Source organism: Squalius cephalus, assembly GCF_949319135.1.
Source record: "Squalius cephalus genome assembly, chromosome: 19".
NCBI lineage: Eukaryota > Metazoa > Chordata > Actinopteri > Cypriniformes > Leuciscidae > Squalius > Squalius cephalus.
This window is the reverse complement of record NC_137140.1, coordinates 28,552,573-28,569,069: the sequence shown is the minus strand read 5'-3', so window position 1 is coordinate 28,569,069 and position 16,497 is coordinate 28,552,573. Positions and strand designations below refer to the sequence as shown.

Below are 16,497 nucleotides of genomic sequence, written 5' to 3'. Positions count from 1 at the left end.
CGTATTAATACCATTTAATAATAATACGTATTATCATTATTCTCTCAAATACAGTAATAAAATAAAGACATTTTAAGATGGTCAAGCAACGTTAGTTTGGGATCTAATAATATTCATGAGTTAAGCTTGTGTATGAAGGTAATATGATGCCATAAAGAATCGCATGTGCAGGGTAAGATTTGTGAAAGTGTACATAAGATTGCAAGCGTAAGTAAAATTTGAGTGTGCAAGAGAAGATTTGTAAAGGTTTAAATCGTTTTTTAAGTTTAAGAAAAAAATATTTGCAGCATTTTACTGTTATTCGTAAGTGTAGTGGATCTATTTATGGCATCATATTACCTTCATACTTGCGTTCGTTGGTTGTAATGACGAGGAAATGGCCAGTGTTTAGAAACCAGCTGGCGAAACGAAACTGAAAGTTATGTACCGAATTCTATATAAGAAGCGAAGAGAGCGGAACTGCAAGGAATAGTTCGGTTTGCTGACAGGAGTGAAAACTGTTCAGGGAGAGTGACTCTCCAAAACATGTATCTGTCATCTTTTTACAAAGCCAAGGATCAGTTCAGGTAGGCATATTCCGAGATATGTTTTGTTTGTGGTTCATGATGAAACGTTTTTAATTTTAGATTTCACTTAAATTTACCAAACAACTGTATTTAGACATTTTTTGCTTTTCCCTTTTCGATAAATATGTGAGGCAGTATCATTTCTCATTAACTAAACCTAAAAGAAGTAATGAGGAAGTTGTTATTTGTGAACAGAGATGGTTATGAGATTATGTTGACGATGCGCTGTGAAAAAACATAAAACATTGTTATGAATTTGCGGGGCGATGCAATGTCCTGTGATTCCTTATGAAAAATTAAAAAGTTATTGTGTAGTAGCCTAACCGTGTTTAAACTGTGGTTTTTGCAGCCTAACCATAATAGCCACAGGCAAAATCATGGATGTCTCCTCACTACTTCCATGATTAGGCAATAGTCTCTATGGCAAACTATAGCATTTTTCTTTATACAAATTCATAATTTAAACGCATTCTGAAACCCATTTTTGAAACCATAGTGCATTTTTGACATTTTACATTTTTGAAGACACACACACACACACACACACACACACACACACACATGATTTCTTCACAAAATGTGTTGATCCATCAATGTTCAATACAAACTTTTTTTTTGTTATGCAGTGCCTTTAGTGTCCTTGTTCCATAGCCTTTATATTACATACACATTTACAAAATATTTATTTTTGAAGATCTTTTACCTTTGAACCTCTTTTCCATGAACCAGGAAGCCACAAGCTGTAAGAAGGTAGAAATGCCAAAGAAGGGAAAGGGTAGAGCGAAAGGAAATGCAGGTAAACAGAAGAAGGGGACTCAAAAAAGAGATGGCAGCACGTCTTCATTTAGAACGAATTCACAGAATCAACCAAAAGGCAAGCATACGAGTCACCCAAGCAGATCCAGATCCAGAGGCCATGGACAGCACAGCACAGGCGCAACAGAGTCTGAGCCGCTGAGCAAAGAGGCTCATACTCAAACAGGCTCAAGTAGGTTGGAAAACAAGGAGACTCAGACAGAGACTGTCAGTCATGCAACACAGCAGACACAAACAGAGACAAATGGCAACACAGAGATCACAGAAGTGTCACAGCCAACAGACCCCAGTCCTGAAGATGTTAGGATGGAGGTGGAAACTGTGCTGCCAAGGAGCAAAGGAAATGAAAGTGATGGAGAAAAGAAGGAAAGTGTAGAGAGGAAGAAAAGGAGAATGAGTGAATCAAGGGAACCTACTAAGGAGACAAAAGAAAGGACTGACCTATCAGATGGTTGCAGAGAACAAGATGGAGATCATCAGAAAGATAAAGACACAAATGAAAAACATTTAGAAGGAGATTCACAAAAAGACACTAACCTCAAGTCAGGAACAGAAGAGACAAAATCGTACGCAGTGGCTGTTGCAGCTGGAAAGACTAAAGAGTCTAAGGAGGAGAAGAAGCAGACCACATCGAATAAGGTCGATAGTAAAAAAAGGTTTGCAGCATTATAAAATAATGCTCTTATCATATCAAATGTTTGACCTAAATAGATACAGTATATGACCTCTTATTGTTTAAAGATTTATTTAAATGATTTTAATAAATCATTGATGATTTATTGATGATGATTAATGATTTTTATTTTTCATAGAAAACCTTCCCCAGTGAGGGCTCCAGATGAACAGCCGATGTTCACTTTCCACATTTATGCTGTTCTGGACAAAAGATTCTCATTTGACAGACAGCATGACTCCCTTTTGCTGCTTACTGGGAATGAATGCATTGACCTACAAATTACATATTTTGTGTAAGTTTTTTATTAATTTATAATGACAGCATAGTCACTATATTATAGGCTACAGGTAGCAAATACAAAATGAATTGTGCAAGAACATATAACTGATGTAAAAGTTATATGTGTACTTTGTATTGTAAAGTGTTTTTTGCTGTCATGTAATTTCTTGTTGCTTAGGGACCTACGACAGAAAGGCTATTTGATTGAGGCAAAATTTTCAGTTTTGCAAAGCATTGCAAGGGGTGTTCCAATAGAATACAAGTATGCAGTGCAGAAACAACATGGCCCCATTGACGAAATAGCATTTAGGTGTGTTTTCGTCCCCACTGAAAAAACAGGTACTGTTAAAAGTGTTAAATAAGTTTTTTGGTAAGTCATTGAACATTGTGTGTCTCATGCCTGGTCTATATTGTATTTCCTCTCAAGAACTGCACCTTTATGAAGGTTATATAAGTTCAAGTTCAAGATCTGTTCAAGAAAGAGTGAAGAACTGGTTTCAGAACTGGTTTCAGAACGAACGAGAAGAAATTTGCAAACACTGGGAGACCTCTGCTCATGTACTGCTGGACAGAGTGTTTCAGAAATGTGGGTCATTTAATAATGAAGACAACAAGACACTTATTGAACACCTAAACAGATGGCAAGAAGGTTTTCAGTGGGTCATGAGACGTTTGAAATTTCCAGAGAATTTCTCCCCTTCTCAAATAAACGTAAGTGTGGGCTTTCTGTAACTTTATTTCCTTTTCAAAACACTATCCTAAAAGATTAGAAGGACTATAGATCTGCCCTCTTTGTTTTAGGTCTCTAGACTGATTTCTGATAAACTGAGTTGGATTTTAAACGGAAAATCTGGAGGGAAAACTTCAGAGAGCCCCATATCTTTGGAAGTGGCCCTCTCAGTGTTCAAGGTGTGCTGTGGCTGCAGAGTGGATCTCAGCCCAAAAGACTGGGGCAAACTCTGCCGTGTTGTCTCTGAAAGGACTGCTTCTCTTGGAGAAATGCAAACAACCCTAACAGCCCTACCTTCAATTGATGTGTTGTGAGTACGATTTATTGGACTTTCCTACTGAATACTTATTTATTGTTTACACTTTGAAGACACCACAATTATCATCATAACTTTGGTTTCTTTGCAGCACTGTGATGGGACTGATGAACCAATGTTCAAGGAATCTGATCTCTGAAGTGGTGTTACTTGTTCCTGCCCTTCATTTATTGAGAAAGCTCAATGCACAGGGCAAAGGAGCAAAGTCAGATCCAGGCTCAGCTATGGATGAACAGAGTTGGGCAGGGCTTGAAAACATAGAGTTTCCATCTTTTAGGGAGAGAATTAGAGGATTTGCTGACAAAAGGAGGTTTGTCCGAATACTTTTAGAGGAGCACTTTCAATTCTCAAAATTTCATAATGACTTGAACATAGATATGTGTGAGATTACATGTGTTGTTCTTAATTTTGTAGTATGGTCCTTAAGATGATCAGAGATCACTTACCAATGACCAAAGATAAGCCTTACTTGTTGAAAAGCTGGCTTTCTATCGTGGCATTTGAGGATGTCCCTGAGTTTGCCAAGATGACTGGAAGTGGTTTTGAAATCCTGATCCAGAGTCTGATGTACAGAATGAAGGAGACTGAACAAAAGACTAACACTGATCTGAAATATCTGGAGGTATTTGATTAAGGGCACTTCGCTTGCTCTACAGGTTTTGCATTTGGCACAGAGAGAACACTTTCATACCAACCGGTGTTTGTTTTTTAAATTGCAGGCAACCGAAAAGGTCCTGAACTTCTTGTTGAAGAAGGTTGAGGAGGACAGAGGGCGGTATGGAAGTTCATTACATGTGGGATTCATTGACATTTGATATTGAGCAGGTATTAATGCAGAATTTCTTTAATCAATAGAATCATGGAGCCCAAGTCGTCGGATTTAATCCTTCAGCATTGCATAAGTGTTCACAAGAGTACTTGCAAGAATGCTCGACTTGTCTCACATTACAAAGTCACAGTCCTCTCTTACCAGCTCCTGCTCAAAGTGGCTGAAATTCTTCATGATACATTTTCAAAGGTACTGTATCATAAAGGTCTTCTTGTCAGTCATGGTATTCTGTCTTTTTAAGTAAATCATTTTATTTTGCAGGGTGAAGAGGAAATGAAACAACAGCACAAACAGCTTTTGTCTAAACTTAAGGACATTCAAAGGGATTTCACTAAGTGGAGAGATGGGTTGCTTCTCGAACCTTTGATGCAGAACTCCAGATTCACTTACCCAAGAGAAATACAGGTGAAGTAATCAGCACAACTAATCAACTGCATGACGCTCTTAAGCCACAGTTGAATTGTACTATGCATATCTGCAGGTCAGAGTTCTTGACCTTGTGGCTGGGTCTATAAAATAGTAATTTGATATATTCTTCATTTTAGATGTGGAATGATTTGTATGGGATTGAGTGTTCAATACCAGGCATCTCTGAAAGCTGGATGGGTTTATTAGACCGAGACCTGAAACAGAGAGCGTCCCAGGTAAGATATGAACCTTATTTTAGAAGCATACAGTACATTGGAACTGTAGATAATGTATGCAGCCATCCTCCTTTTGTTTTTCAGACCTCTGACACTGACAAGATTGGTATGTACTTTTTGGAGACGTCAGCAAAGGCTATTGAGAATAGTCATGTAAACCTTCAGTCTTGTTTCAGAGAGTTGTGTAAGGCTGCTATTAAGAACCAGTGTCAGGTAATGTCACCTTCTGAAGCTGATAGAATTACGTTGTTTATGCAGTTTTGTTTTATGTATCACTCACTCTTTTTTCTTTTCTTTAAAGAATATTAGGTAGATTGGTGTATTTGTACATCTTGTTCTGGTACCTTTTTGTAAAACATTTTTGTGTCTTTTTGCCTTTTTCTTGCAGGCAAAGAAGGAAGGAGGCCTTTTACGCTCTCTCTTTTCCAAGTATATTTCATGGTCTGTCGTGTCCTCCATTATTGTGGAGTCAGCAGCTCGCTTTGAGGAGAATCACGAATCACTACTGGACCCACAATCAGCAATCAACTTCCTTTTGTCTCAAGGTGCAGTGACTATGTCTCACAAGTTTCATGGTTTTAACATTGTCTAACAACAATGTGACTATTCAGAGAAAGAACACTTGGACGCAATTTAAAAGAATCCTTGTATATAAATACATTAGGGGCAGCAGTTGTTCATTAACATTGGCTTGCTTCATTTTCACAGACAATTGGAATCAGTGGAAGTTAGAAGATGATGCCAGTCGTTTAATAGCAGATAGTCAGTCATTCTTGGGTTATCTGATTCAGACACTTTGCCGGGGAAGTTTACCCCTGGGCCACCTTAAGACTATCTTTAAATATAAGAGACAATTTCAGAGGCTTTTCAGCCAGTGTAAGTCTTAACGACCGTTCATGCCAAGGACAATAGCTATAAGAATATCTATAAAATGAATCATTACAATTCCATGTTAATAGGGAAGTCCACACCACAACTATAACGACAAATGACACAGAGGAATTATATCAATGGATCACTTTCAGAATTATGATTATCATTATTATTTTTACAGCTGATGAATAGTAAAACCATTGACAGCCAATCAGAATCGACCTGACTTTTAAAGAGCTTGAGCATTTGAAGCGGCAAATGATTCCAATATAGATATCATAATAGTTATCTTATAGTTATAGTACTTGGTGTGAACAGTCCTTTATTCACTTAATTTCTGAATTACTTAATTATTACTTTTAGAGTCTTCATTAGGCACCAGCTTATTTTGTTTATTTTTGTTTATTTTGGCTTTAGATAAGAGCAACAAGAAAGAAGAGAAAATCTCAGTCGATGTGTCCGAGCTACTCAGTCAAAGAGAAAATGACTTGAAAGCCTTTGATCAACAGAAGGAGTACATGACCAACTTTATAAATATGCTGGGGAAGATTGAAGATGTCATAGATGGTAAGGAAGGTACCTTAGGACAGTGGTTTTCAAACTTTTTGTTGCCAAGCACCCGCAAATACGATGAAGATGAAAGACCCATTATACTGTGTCTGATAAATAACAAGTGTGATATTATAAAGACAACATGTTGTTTCCAAATATAAAATTATTGGTATTTATATTGTTGCATTTCCTAGAAACAAAGCAAATTATAAAAATATTTTCTGGAAAATATTTACTTTGTATAAAGTAAATATATATATATATATATATATATATATATATATATATATATATATATATATATATATATATATATTCTCTTCACAAAATTGTACACAAATTTGTTGTTATTTCTTTCTATCACAATCTAAAGCTGTCAATAAAGTTAAAAAAAAATCATGATTAATCTCATGATTTCTTAGCAGTCCTTAGATAGCAGAATGAGATAATATCAGATACAGTAAATGTGTTTACTTACGCTAATTGCATTACACATAAAAAAAAATACTATTGTGAACAAAAAAAATATATATATATTTATCTAAAAATTTTTGTGGACCCCAGTTTGAAATCCCCTGCCAAGACTTTTATGAAGCTCTCTGAAGATTTTTATAATAACATTTTGTTTTCCATACCTGCCATGTGGGCACATCAGTACCGGAGGTTTCTTCCCTTGAAGACATGGTCAAAACCAACCTTCAGGCGGAACCACTGCACAAACTGGTTGAAGTGCAAACATATTTCTCCAAAGACGATATCAACATAAAGAACACAAGGCAAGTGTTATTCTACACTTCTAATCTGCAAGTCCAAGAAATGGCACGGGAGATGTATGAAGTGAAAACCAGCAACATTCTTCTATGTTTATGGCGAGAAAAAGCAACAGAATATTTAATACCTGGTCCTCAGCTCTTGTCACTAGACTTTACAGAAGTCCATGAAAGAATCTGGAGGCCTTGTCTCACTGACTTCCTTAACCTTGGCAAACGGATTGCAATTGGAGAAACTTGTTTTAAAGAGGTGGACCAGGCTTTGCGCTGGTGTGAGGATCGGGGTGAAGGAGATCGTTTAAAGAAAGAGTTTACTTTGATGGCCACTATGCTGAAAAGCCATCATTTTGAGCCACCAGATGAGAACTGGCCAGAGTATCGTCTCAATCAGATTCAGGAATATAGCCGCCTTCACCATGCTGCAGAATCTGCTGAGGTCATACTGAAAATTAAAGATAGGTTGGGATTGCAAGGAGACTTCAGTCAAATACATTGCCTGACTCAAGTGGTAAGAGACCAATCTTTATTGTGATCGCATTACATTTAGCATGTATGTGTTTTTGTTTAGATTTGTGAACATTTTTTGTTTTATGTATAGAGAGATGACTCATTCAAACAAAACACTCTGGGTTCGCTGAGTGATGATCTCATCAGCGCCAGGCAAAAGCTGGAAGATGTCAAACGCCAGCACACAGCCTGTCTGAAAGCATTCTTGGAAAGTGACACTCTGATTAAATGGGTCAAAATGCAAATTCTAAGTAAGATTTTCCAGATTTATCTATTTTATACTGTGGGAAAATTCTTCATATTCAATACATTTTTGTCAATTTACTTCTTATTTCATCCAGGTTTAAGGGACCTGAAAGTTTTTATGGAACTGGCCACAATTTCTGCTGGAGAGAATGATGCAGACATTGATAGGCTAGCCAGTTTTGAAACTGCTGTGATGGGCTATGGCCCTTTGATTTACTCACTATCAGAAAATGCAGGATTTGAAAAGTTTATGGACCATGCTAAGCAAGTATGGGACACCCTAGACAAAGATAAGAAACTCCTGGATAAACTGGTTAGTTTCTGTAAACACCTAATTCATATGAATCTTATGATAGATTGCTTGATAAGTTAAATGAGTAAATGCACAATTTTTTTTTTTTTTTTCTACTTTTATAAGTATTATATATTGTCTATTTTCTTTCAACGAATATGTGCCGAATTATGCTTATTTTTAATGCAATTTAAAACTGGCTAATCACTATCATGAAACATGTCCATACATGCTTTCAATGAAGTGTTGACAATATATCTATATCTATAAATCTTGTATACAGATAGACTCCGCTCGGTGGTTGGATTGGCTAAAAGGTTTAAGGGAGACTCATGGCTCTGTAGAGCAATCATCTTTGTCCCTGGCCTCAGCTATCAACACTGGAGGCGTGTATCATGTGGGCTGGCCTGAAGATTTCAATGGGAAAGTGAGTAGATACTAGTATAAAAATGTTAAATGCCTAAAACACAAATGCTCTGTGGCTTAAAATCAGACTTTTACCTTTAAAAAGCTTTCTTAAATCAATGATACTATTCTACTCAACAGACATTATGTAGAATATTTGAGTTTGTGAGTATCCGTTTGGTAACAATAAGTTGTGATTTGTTTGTAGACAGGCTTGGAGAATGTCTTTCATGTAAAAGTGACGAAGAACGAACAAGCAAAGACATACAATCTTAATGAACTCTTAGAGCTGCAGAATAAGCTCATGTTGATGTCATCTAAAGGGGAGCATGGAAGGGATCAAGTCAACAAGTTTACTCAGGTTGGGTCCATTATCACCATTGTCCACCAACATTTTGCAAAAAATATTAAACTAACATTGTCTGAAAACATAAATTCCCAATAAAAGACCAGATACAATCATCTCTCTATTTGCATCACTTTTTTTAAGAAAATTAAAGTTTGTTTTGTAGAGACTTACCTCTGTTTTCATTCTGTAGGTTTTTGAAGGAGTTCAGAGGATGGGCCACATCCTTCTGCAGTTGCGCACATCGGGTAATATGCTCTTCCGAAACTGGGGAGCACAGATAACATGCAACCACCAAGATCAACCCTGCATTCAAGTTAGCTTTTCCCTTTTAAGCAAGTGTGTTGAATATCGGGGTGAGGTTACAGAGGAGCTTCAAAAGCTGTGTCGCTCCCTGGAGGGCTTCCATAAAGAGTGGTGTAGCCACTTGACTAAGATGCGCTCTCAGTACTACGCACTGAATCACTACACTTCAGAGCAAGTGGTCTATCTTTGCGAATGGATCAACAGTGTCACTATCAGAAGGAAACCTGTGCCACAACATATGTGGCATCTTTTGACTCCTATTAAATCAGATTGCACCCTAAATGAGATCAGAGAGGCCTTTGAAAAAGCAACTGAGACTGAATCTATGTTTCAATGTGACATGGCAGAGGAATCAGACCAGAATAGTGAATTTGGCCTGCCTTTACTACACGTTGGAATGGAATGCTTGGAGGACCTGTGGCAGCAATTTAAGGAGAACATGTCCAGATTCCTTACCCACCATGTGGATGTTGAAACACTTGGGCGGTTTCTCTCCAATCTCTCTGACATGAATCAAATGCACATCAAACGCAAGATTCCTCCGATTATACAAGAGGGAAGGCCGAACCTTGTCCAATGCTCTGATGCGGAACTGATTAGCACCACTCTGTCTTTTTATGCGGAGAGTCCACAGCTTCCTCTTCCAACAACTGATGAGGTATTAATGTGCCAGGAGGAGACAACTAAAGAGGAGGTGGAGATCTTCCTCCGCCGATGCCTATTACAGGGTACTGCAAGCCGTCATAAGAAGATTTACACTCTGGTCAATCCAGGATCACTGACCTATGATGTGAGTGTGGCTCTGGTGGAATACTTTGAGACACATGAACGGTGTGCTGGGCCTCATTACCGTCTAGTGATGGTCTGTCCTGTAAACCAGGATAGATATATTCCTTCCTTCTTCAGCAACTATAAGGTGCAAACTGGTATGATTATATCTGCAGAAAGAATGAAAAATTATATTCGCCATCACTTCCATATACCGTCTAAGCTGGTCACAAACTCAAAAGTCTATCCAGAGCAACTCTCTGTCTGGATGATTGCATCTGAACGTCCAGCTGTTGGTAAGCATTGGATATATTATATAAGTCAACATGAAATAAAAAATGTACTCTTACTTTCTTAACACATGTTCTAGGTGTCATCAAATTGTAATAGTTTGCTTCATTGTTGCTTCTGAAGCTATTTTGATTTCTGGCTGATATTCCCTCCAAATATGTGCTATAAAAAATTGTGGAACAAAAATGTATTTCCACATTGTGGAAATAAAAAGGGTTTTGTTTTATCTTGGCTTTAAATATGGTGCTAATATTCTCTTGTAGACAAGACTAGACATGCTGATACTCTTCTTTCTTTGGAATGTTGCAGGAAAGTCTCTCTATGTCAAGCGTCTTTTTGAGCAGTTCAGAAGAGAAGTTCCAACAGCCACTTTTCAAACAATCAGACTCATCGAGCCTTACGTTGACATGCATGGATTTGTCCAAACTCTGTCTGAGAGACTAGATCCACTGAGAGAGCAGGACCCTTTGCTGTTGCACATTGATGCTGCAGCCGTATGTTTTTCAAAAAATATCTTAATCATTTTAGCTATCATAGCGTGCACTATTATATACTATTTTTGGGTGTCTCACTACATTTCCTTTTACATTTTGGATTGCTATTAATGGATTTCTTGACTCTACAGGTGCGTCATGGCTTGGAGGAATTCCTATTCAAATTGCTAATTCTAGGATGTCTTAGTGACAGCAAGGGAACTATATGGAGGAGAAATGCAGCTCACTTAGTGGCAATTGAAGTACTTCAGCAGGGTCAAAAGAGTAAAACCCAAATGGAGGTAGAATGTTTGCTTTGTAATTTTTTTTCTCCGTTTTATTAACTTTTTGCTCCTTGAGTCATAATTAAAACGTTTTGATTGTGGGACTAACCTGGAATTCTGCATTTCTTTGTTTTACAGACAACCCATGGGTTTTTGAATGCACTGCCTACTATCTTCTGCAGGCCCCCTAAAGACATCAAGGATTTGGAGATCTTGAGAAAAAAAGGGGGGTACACATCCTTGGATCCACTGATGGATAATGGAGAGTTTAAAAGTGAAGCCATTCAGAGACCCTACCAATACCTAAAGAGGTTCAACAGGAATTTAAACTTGGATCACTTCAAATATCATTCTGTAGAAGGTGATCCAGTTGACTGTCTCCATCATCTTTTGTCAAACTATGGCTTGAAGGACCCATCATGGGCAGAATTAAAGCACTTTACTTGGTTTCTTAACCTGCAGCTTAAAGACTGTGAGAATTCCTTGTTCTGTGATCCAGACTTCCTTGCTGACAATTTAAGTGGCTTTAAGGGCTTCATAGTAAAATTCATGATTCACATGGCTCGAGACTTTGCCTCTCCTTCCATTGACATCTCTGACCAGAGCCCCTCCTTTTTCTCTGAGAATGAAGATGAGGAAGACATCCTATCTATTCGAAAACAATGGGAAAATGAATCTCACCCATACATCTTTTTCAATGCAGATCATTCCACCATGTCTTTCTTAGGATTCCACGTAAAGAAAAATGGGACAATTCTTAATGCAGTCGATCCAAAAAGTGGCAAAGTGTTAATGGAAAATGTGATGACACAAGACCTGTTTACAGACATTGAGCGACAAAGAATTAACCTTTCTGAGGACTTTGATGACCTGTCCAGAGAAGACAAGATACGAAGAATTTCCTTTGTTGTTGGTGCCAAAAAAGGCTGGGTAAAAGGACAGTTTGATCCAGATCCAACGTATGAACTCACTACTGACAATGTTATGAAGATGTTGGCTATTCATATGAGATTCAGATGTGAGATTCCTGTGATCATCATGGGAGAAACTGGCTGTGGGAAAACGCGGCTTGTGCGCTTTCTCTGTGATCTGCAACGTGAAGGCAGAGATGTTGAAAACATGAAATTAGTCAAAGTTCATGGAGGTACTACTTCTGACATCATCTATAGGAAGGTGCGGGAAGCAGAAGAACTTGCTCAGAACAATTGGCAAAATTATAAACTCGACACCGTTTTGTTTTTTGATGAAGCTAACACAACCGAAGCAATCTTTGCCATTAAGGAAGTGCTATGTGACAAAACTGTACAGGGATACCCTCTGAAGAAAAACTCTGGCCTGAAAATAATTGCTGCTTGCAATCCATACAGGAGACACACACCCAAAATGGTTGATCGCTTGGAGCAAGCTGGTTTAGGATACAGAGTGAAAGCTGAGGAAACTGAGGATCGCCTTGGTAAAGTTCCCATGAGACAGCTTGTGTACCGTGTTCACCCGTTACCCCCAAGCATGGTCCCTCTGGTATGGGATTTTGGACAGTTAAGTGATTCAGCTGAACTCTCTTACATTCGTCAGATTGTGCAAAAACAAATGAGAGATCATGGATTGCCCCTAGCATGCCACCGTGTGATCACAGAAGTTTTGGCTGCCTCTCAGAAATACATGCGCAGCCAAGCAGATGAATGCAGCTTCGTAAGCCTTAGGGATGTGGAGAGATCAATGGCTGTCCTGGTTTGGTTTTACAGCCACAGAGATGATTTTTTTCCAAGTGTCCACCCGATTGAAATTAAGCAGATGATCTTGAAATGCTTGGTGCTTGCAGTCGGTGTTTGCTATTACCCATCACTCGAAGACAAAAGTCCATACCTACAGACTATCAGCAAATACTTTCCTGATGAGTTTAACTCTAAAGAGTCACTGGAGCTGGAGATAGCTTCATGCCAAGACTTCTTTCTTAAGAAGATCCAAACAAGAAAAACGATTGCCAAAAATCTGGCTTTGAAAGAGAATGTCTTCCTTATGGTGGTCTGCATTGAGTTGAGAATCCCACTCTTTCTGGTTGGCAAGCCAGGGAGCTCAAAATCTCTTGCTAAGACTGTCGTAGCAGATGCAATGCAGCGCCAGGCTTCTCACTGTGACTTATTCAAGAAACTCAAGGAGGTTCACATGGTGTCCTTTCAGTGCAGTCCTCACTCAAGCCCAGAAGGAATCATTGGTACCTTCCGGAACTGTGCCCGGTTCCAAAAGGATAAGAACTTAGAAGAGTATGTGTCAGTAGTTGTACTGGATGAAATAGGACTTGCAGAGGACTCTCCTCAGATGCCATTAAAGACATTGCATCCTCTTCTAGAGGATGGATGCATAGACAGTGACAACCCACAACCATACATGAAGGTTGGATTTGTTGGAATCTCAAACTGGGCTCTCGATCCAGCAAAAATGAACAGGGGTATTTTTGTGTCCCGTTGGGACCCAAGTGAAAAAGACTTAGTTGAGACAGCTGAAGGCATCTGCGAATCCTCATCAACCGTTCTTCTCAAAATCAAGCACCTTCTGCCAAAATTAGCAAAAGGCTTCCTAAACATCTGTAAAAATGACAGTGAGCAGTTCTTTGGACTCAGAGATTATTATAGCTTGATAAAAATGCTTTTTGCAACAGTCAGCGATTCAGATCAAGAGCCATGTGACAGTGAGTTGGCAGAGGCTGTGTTGAGAAACTTCAGTGGACAAAGGGAGGATTTTGATCCACTTGATTATTTCTTGGAAATCTTCCAAAACATTCAAGATGTCCAAAGGCCAAGTACATTGACCATGATTGAAAAAAGTCTTAACCACCACAGTGACAAAGAATGTCGATACCTTCTTTTGCTTACAACTAACAATGCTGCCTTACACATAATCCAACACCATATTTTCTCCAAGGAGAACTATACATGCCCAGAAATTGTCTTTGGATCAGGATTTCCCAAAGACCAGGAGTATGCCCAGATATGCCGCAATGTGAGTAGAATAAAGGCATGCATGGAGACAGGTCGAACGGTCATCCTTTTGAATCTCCTTAATCTATATGAAAGCCTGTATGATGCTTTGAATCAATACTATGTGTACTTCAGTGGACAACAGTATGTTGATTTGGGACTTGGTTCACATAGAGTAAAGTGTCGAGTTCACAAAGACTTCAGACTAGTTGTGGTGGAAGACCAGGAAAAAGTCTACAGAAAGTTTCCTGTTCCTCTTAAAAACAGACTGGAGAAACACAAAGTTGACAGAAGTACAGATTTGACTCCTTGGCAGCACAGAGTTTTGGGAAAACTCAAACAGTGGGTGCAAGAGTTCTCAAAAGTTCAGCAGTCTGAATCTACTGAAGCAGATTTCAGCTCATCAGATGCCTTTGTTGGTTTCCATGGCGATGCTTGTGCCAGTGCACTCCTGCAGGCTTTAGAGAAAATACAAAAATTGGGCCACGATAAAGCTACTCAAAATGATGAACTCCAATGCATTCCCATTTACAAGAATGAAATCAATGAACCAAGTGAAGAGGGATCTAACATTAATGTGGCCATGGACATATGCATGAAAAGAGAGGAAACTGTGGCTCATCACATTGATGACGATATAACAGAGTCTCAAGAGGAAATTAACAAATTTCTTGATGAGGCACAAGGAGATGCCTCAATGGAAGTTGACAGTAAGGTACAGGATGCAGAGGTTCATGAAGAAATGGTGACTCTTGGAGATGATTTTGGTCTTGTGAAAATGGATGAAGATCCTGTTGATGTTGAAGCAAGAGACAGCATGGAGTCAATCAAAACCATAGAGTCAAACAAAACCATGGATGAGGAAGAGGAGGCCTATGAAACTGCCAAAAGCTTTCTCTTGAATTGTTCCACACCAGACTCTGTACTTAGGTTGAAGTATTCCGAATTCGGAAATCAGGAGAAAAACACACTTCAGAGAATGTATTTCCATCAGCAAAGCCATCAGTCTCTCAGAGACCTATTAGAAAACCATCTGAACAAAACCGATAAGGACAAGAGCAAATTCTTAGAGGTAATGTTTTACAGATGACAGACAATAGATGCACTTTTCCTAAGACTTTTAAGAGACTTAACAATGCTCATGTTTTCTGCTAGGTAACCACATTCTCTAATCTTCTCACTGGAGCTGATGTGAGAAATCTTGCTCCAGCCTTGGGTTTGTCCACCGAGCGGCTTCTTCTGCTCTCTTTACACCAATTTGACACAGAAGTTTCTTTTTGCAGCAAGATACGGTTAATTTGATAATATTTTTTATTATATATTTAATTTATTCAGTACCTTTCACTTTAGTAACAAATGGTCAACAATTTGTTGTACGTTATCTCTTTTTCCACAGGTTATTCCTGAAGAAATCTGGGCTGTCTCTACACATTCTCTTGGTTCAGATGGACATGGAAGAGTCATTGTGCAAAAATGAACTTATTGCTTCAGCGAAGTGAGTCTTTTGATGTTGGTGGCTAAAAAACAATGACATCTCTGAGAAAGACTTTTAGAAAAAAGTGGATTACGTTACTCACATTTTACAGTATACTTGCATCAGATTTCAGTTTAGTAACAGTCCGTACATTTCATCTTTCATTCCTCTTACCTTAGGTACTGTACCATGAATGAAATATTATCCTTAAAGTCGGATGAATGCAATGTCTATACTGTGTTCATAACAAAGCTCTCCCGAATTGGGGAGCAATGTACAACAAGTGGCAACAAGTACATTGGCTTTCAAGGAGGTAAGTGGAACTATTTTGGTAGGTGAAACGTGTTTAGATATTATTGTCAAATAACATGTATCTTTATCTTTTTTACTAAAGGAGTTTGGCTGTCTGCTCATATTGATGACCTCAGAGATTCTGATGACATGAGCTTAAATCTTAATGCTTTTTGTGGAATACCTATAAGTAAACTCATCTCTCAGACAATCCAGTCAGGTATGTAAGGACCAAATGCTGCCTGCAATTTGTACATCCACTAATTGCTAAAATTGGCGAAATGAGTCAAATATTTTTTAGATTTATTAGTGGTTCTGGCTAAGGCAACAATATATTTTTAAACAATCCCCTAACACTTAATATTAAACTCAACAAACATGAATTATCCCTCAAATTGTGCAACTTATTAAGGAGAAGTGTAAGTGGTTGGTCTTACAGTTTCGACCTGGTAGATGATAAAAATCCTATAGACTTGCACTGAAGAAGAGACCCAAGCCATATCAAGGGTCTATAAACACCCAGAACACCCTAGAAACTTAATATCAACACCCTGGACACAACCCATGACAGTATCATTGTGGCAAGCTTTGCCCAAGCAAGCACCATTAATATTTTATTTTTTTTAAATCGGAAAACCTTTGACAAGATGCAAGAAAAACAATATTCTTTTACAGATGTCAAGCAATCCGAAGAAATGGATATAAGTGGACCAGAAAGTGAGAGGGTAAAATCCTTTAAGCTTGCAACAGATAAGTTTAAACATATACATCGATGTGCCATATGGGAA

General features: G+C 38.4%; 1 protein-coding gene across 1 annotated transcript in view; it reads left to right on the top strand.

Annotated features, from left to right (window-relative positions):
* The first annotated feature begins 349 nt into the window (after positions 1-349).
* rnf213b (ring finger protein 213b) overlaps positions 350-16,497 on the top strand; it is a 30,413-nt gene continuing 14,265 nt past the window's right edge. Inside the window, exons 1-30 of the mRNA XM_079852322.1 lie at positions 350-566; positions 1,296-2,038; positions 2,195-2,350; positions 2,516-2,676; positions 2,765-3,048; positions 3,139-3,377; positions 3,475-3,693; positions 3,798-4,005; positions 4,103-4,158; positions 4,239-4,401; positions 4,474-4,617; positions 4,758-4,856; positions 4,941-5,069; positions 5,245-5,401; positions 5,565-5,732; positions 6,147-6,296; positions 6,937-7,559; positions 7,650-7,809; positions 7,900-8,117; positions 8,380-8,523; positions 8,710-8,862; positions 9,041-10,217; positions 10,522-10,706; positions 10,838-10,987; positions 11,108-15,016; positions 15,100-15,236; positions 15,341-15,439; positions 15,598-15,731; positions 15,813-15,929; positions 16,385-16,434. Coding sequence (XP_079708448.1) covers positions 1,323-2,038; positions 2,195-2,350; positions 2,516-2,676; positions 2,765-3,048; positions 3,139-3,377; positions 3,475-3,693; positions 3,798-4,005; positions 4,103-4,158; positions 4,239-4,401; positions 4,474-4,617; positions 4,758-4,856; positions 4,941-5,069; positions 5,245-5,401; positions 5,565-5,732; positions 6,147-6,296; positions 6,937-7,559; positions 7,650-7,809; positions 7,900-8,117; positions 8,380-8,523; positions 8,710-8,862; positions 9,041-10,217; positions 10,522-10,706; positions 10,838-10,987; positions 11,108-15,016; positions 15,100-15,236; positions 15,341-15,439; positions 15,598-15,731; positions 15,813-15,929; positions 16,385-16,434 — 10,305 coding nt within the window. The 5' untranslated portion in view covers positions 350-566; positions 1,296-1,322. The remainder of the gene's footprint in view (positions 567-1,295; positions 2,039-2,194; positions 2,351-2,515; positions 2,677-2,764; positions 3,049-3,138; positions 3,378-3,474; positions 3,694-3,797; positions 4,006-4,102; positions 4,159-4,238; positions 4,402-4,473; positions 4,618-4,757; positions 4,857-4,940; positions 5,070-5,244; positions 5,402-5,564; positions 5,733-6,146; positions 6,297-6,936; positions 7,560-7,649; positions 7,810-7,899; positions 8,118-8,379; positions 8,524-8,709; positions 8,863-9,040; positions 10,218-10,521; positions 10,707-10,837; positions 10,988-11,107; positions 15,017-15,099; positions 15,237-15,340; positions 15,440-15,597; positions 15,732-15,812; positions 15,930-16,384; positions 16,435-16,497) is intronic.